We start from the raw sequence: 3,513 nt of genomic DNA on the forward strand, positions 1-3,513 counted from the left end.
TAAACGGTCCCTATGGTTTATGCATAGTAAAAAAAAGACCAAAATACCCTTACACTAACGGATGAACAGTAACATGGGCAGTAAAAAAGGCCATTCATGCAAGTTTTGGAAACCATAGGGACCATGTTCATAAAAAAAAATAATAGGATTCACTTTGTTACTTTTGGAAAATGGTGAGTACCATTTTTGTAATTTTGTCTTTTGCACCACTGTCTCCGCGCTTGCCTGTCTCCGTCGCTTGCCCGTCTATATGGTTTCACTTTTACCCGTTGCGAGTTGTGTTTGTGGAGCCAAATCACACACGAAAGCGTCTACTTCTCTACAAAAGGGGACGGGCGGCCCACCACCTACTGCCACCGCCCACCTTAAGTTTGCCTTGCGTCATTCTCTAAAAACATTCTGCGGGGAAACCATTAGCCATTAGGTGAACAAACATGGTGGTGGCACGATCTATTTTAGGCTTTAAATCCAAGTTCGCAATTGTTGCCACTGCCTTGGGCGCCGGTGCTGGTGCTGCGGCCATCGCTAAATCAGATGATCCTGCCACTTCCCTCAAGCTCTGCACCACTGTCCCTGTCCGCCTCTTTCGCCTCTCCCTCACCGCTGCTACTATTGCCTTCGGTAAGTTCCCTTTATAATCTCAATTTCTTTAGATTTTAGCTACATACGCGGGAGTAAATCGTGAAATTATAATCGTATGTTGTTATATCATTTTTTATATTTTTACGTGCACGTTGACTTGTGTCAAACGTTGCTTTCCCTATGGATCTCTGAATCACGTTTCAAAGTGTGTTTCTCCGACTTGAGTGTTAATGCAATTAGGAAAGAGCAACGCTTCAACTTTCGAAATATGATGAATCGACCTTCAACTGCTATTTCGAAATTTGTAACAAGATTTCGCTACCTATATTAGGTTTCGATGCATCTGGGGGATTTTAAAACCAGTTTCTCTTTCTAAACAGAGATAACAAACCTTCTATCATCGACTATAATACTTTTCTTTCTGGAGTATATTTACTATACAGTTTTAATTGATTGTAATATAGAGAAAGAAACATCTGTATGCTTTCAGATTATGAGTATTCACTATGGGGACTCCCAGAAGATGTCAATGAGAGGACAAGAGTTAAACACGAAGTCCACACCAGAAGTGCACGTAGGCTTGAAGAACTTTGCCTCAACAATGGTGGAATATACATCAAGCTTGGTCAACATATAAGCCAACTGGTAGGACTAGGATCTATCATCTATCCCTCACTTTCTTATTTAAAGATTCAATTTGTATTATATGATCATGATGCACAAACCACATACCTAAGCCAAATTGAAACCTCTCATTTAGGAGTATTTGGTACCTCAAGAGTACATTAACACATTGAGGGAGTCAATGTTGAACAGGTGTCCTACTTCTTCCTATGATCAAGTCTGCCAAGTTGTCAAGAGAGAGCTCGGTGGGCCACCTGAAGAAGTATGTATTATATTCTTTTACTTTTGTTCTAGTTTTTGTGAGTCATAAAGTTAAGTCAAGTGTTTGTTTTCTTACACACAGATATTTGACGAATTTGACCCTGTCCCTATTGCAAGTGCTTCTCTTGCTCAAGTTCATGTTGCTCGCACTCATGAAGGAGACAAAGTTGCTGTGAAAGTACAACATATGCACATGACAGATACTGCTGCTGCAGATTATGCAACAGTTGAATTAATTGTCAACACTTTGCATCGGATCTTTCCTTCATTTGATTACAGGTGGTTGGTAGATGAAGTACGCGACAGTCTACCCAAGGTTAGATTTGTAATTTTGACCTTAATTCTCACAATCCTTATCAAATCATATGCTGGATCCTTAAGATGTTATGATGTCATATGGTTATCAGGAACTAGATTTCTTAAATGAAGCCAAGAACAGCATAAAATGTATGGATAACTTTCGAAGGTTATCTCCTGATATTGCAGAGTATGTTTATGCCCCTTTGGTATATTGGAATTTAAGCACCACAAAAGTGTTGACCATGGAGTTTGTAGAAGGTGCAGAAGTCAATGATTTGAAGAGCATTAAAAAACTTGGAGTTTCACCACATGACATTGCCAGACTAGTAAGTTCATTCCAAATTTCTTTTTTAGATAAAACATGTGGCATGATTTATGTTAAGAGATTTTGCTTTTTAATACACAACACAGGTGAGTAGAACATTTGCTGAAATGATGTTCAAACATGGATTTGTGCACTGTGATCCACATGCTGCTAACTTGATTATTCGCACAATGCCTTCTCAAAGAAGTGGCATTTTTGGTAAATATCTTAATATAATAAAATTGGAATCATATCTTTAATCTTTATATAAAAAAATTGTATGGTTTTTTTGTTTAAGGGAGAAAAAAACCACAATTAGTACTTTTGGACCATGGTCTGTACAAAGAGCTTGATGTTTCCACCAGGACAAACTATGCTGCACTCTGGAAGGTGAACTTTTGCAATTTGTTGAATTTGAAAGGGCTTTTTATGTAACTTTTTTTAAATGTTTCTGGTTGCATTATAGGGTTTAGTGCTAGCTGATGTAAAAGCAATAAAGGAAAATTGCATAAAATTGGGAGCTGGGGAAGATCTGTATGCATTGTTTGCAGGGATTCTGACAATGAGGCCATGGGATAGAGTTATTGATCCAGCTGTTGATCATCTTGCTATTCAAGGAAATTCCAGTGATCAATCAGAGCTTCAGATGTATGCTTCCCTGTATTTTCCTCAAATCACGGAGCTTCTGCATAAGCTGCCACGTGTCATCCTTTTGATGCTGAAAACAAATGACTGTTTGCGTGCAGTTAATAACGCATTGGTATATGTCCATGTCATAGTTTTGAATTTTGATGATGATAAATTTGTTGTTAATAAGTAAAGTTTTTGATATATACAGATAGAAAGACCTTCAGTGGAGTCTTTTATTATCATTGGAAGAGTTTCATCAGAGGCACTGATTGAGGAAAAGTTGTTGAATGCCAATTCTGTATTTAGGTTGGTGAGTGTTTGGATGGAGGAGATTTCATTGGAAGCTCGGTTTTTCATTATGCAGTTGGCTTTGTGGATGCTTCAGTTTCGTAGAGCTTTGGTGTTTTAATCATGGAGTTATATCATCACAATGAGTATACATACAACACAGAGATCACAAAATCATAAGGTTTTCAACTAATTCACTTATAAGATTCATTCTATATAGTGTATTCTTTGGCTATGGGCCCATTGTGACATTGTAAAATTATACAATGCTTCATGAGTGTTGTTTACAATCGAAAATGAAACATAAACAAGTTTAATCATCATATTTTGAATTCACAATATTCAATATCTTGTCTTCTAAAGGAACTCTAATAAAGAAATAAAAACAAATAATTTAGTTAGAATTAAAATATATAAAAGATTACTTAGAAAAACATGGTAATTTAATATTACATATATAACTCTTTCTTAAAAGAATTGGTTTTTAACTTGCTAATCTAACTAACAAAAAGTAGTCAATTAAT

General features: G+C 36.5%; 1 protein-coding gene across 1 annotated transcript; it reads left to right on the plus strand.

Moving 5' to 3' along the window:
* Nucleotides 1–266: 266 nt before the first annotated feature.
* Nucleotides 267–3,312, plus strand: LOC111891731 (putative ABC1 protein At2g40090). Its single transcript, XM_023887800.3, has 9 exons — nt 267–621; nt 1,073–1,227; nt 1,343–1,468; nt 1,550–1,783; nt 1,875–2,093; nt 2,179–2,290; nt 2,370–2,461; nt 2,538–2,831; nt 2,910–3,312. The coding sequence occupies exons 1-9, from the start codon at nt 435–437 to the stop codon at nt 3,108–3,110; spliced, it is 1,620 nt and encodes a 539-aa protein (XP_023743568.1). The 5' UTR covers nt 267–434; the 3' UTR covers nt 3,111–3,312.
* The last annotated feature ends 201 nt before the right edge of the window (nt 3,313–3,513 follow it).

The sequence above is a fragment of the Lactuca sativa genome, chromosome 5 (genome assembly GCF_002870075.4).
Source record: "Lactuca sativa cultivar Salinas chromosome 5, Lsat_Salinas_v11, whole genome shotgun sequence".
NCBI classification, from domain to species: domain Eukaryota; kingdom Viridiplantae; phylum Streptophyta; class Magnoliopsida; order Asterales; family Asteraceae; genus Lactuca; species Lactuca sativa.

Bases quoted from the DNA above. Each gene is read 5' to 3' on its own strand.
- LOC111891731 (XM_023887800.3), top strand. From the start codon at position 435: ATGGTGGTGGCACGATCTATTTTAGGCTTTAAATCCAAGTTCGCAATT. The intron at 622-1,072 runs GTAAGTTCCCTT...GTATGCTTTCAG, and splicing joins CGCTGCTACTATTGCCTTCG to ATTATGAGTATTCACTATGG. The intron at 2,094-2,178 runs GTAAGTTCATTC...TACACAACACAG, and splicing joins CACATGACATTGCCAGACTA to GTGAGTAGAACATTTGCTGA.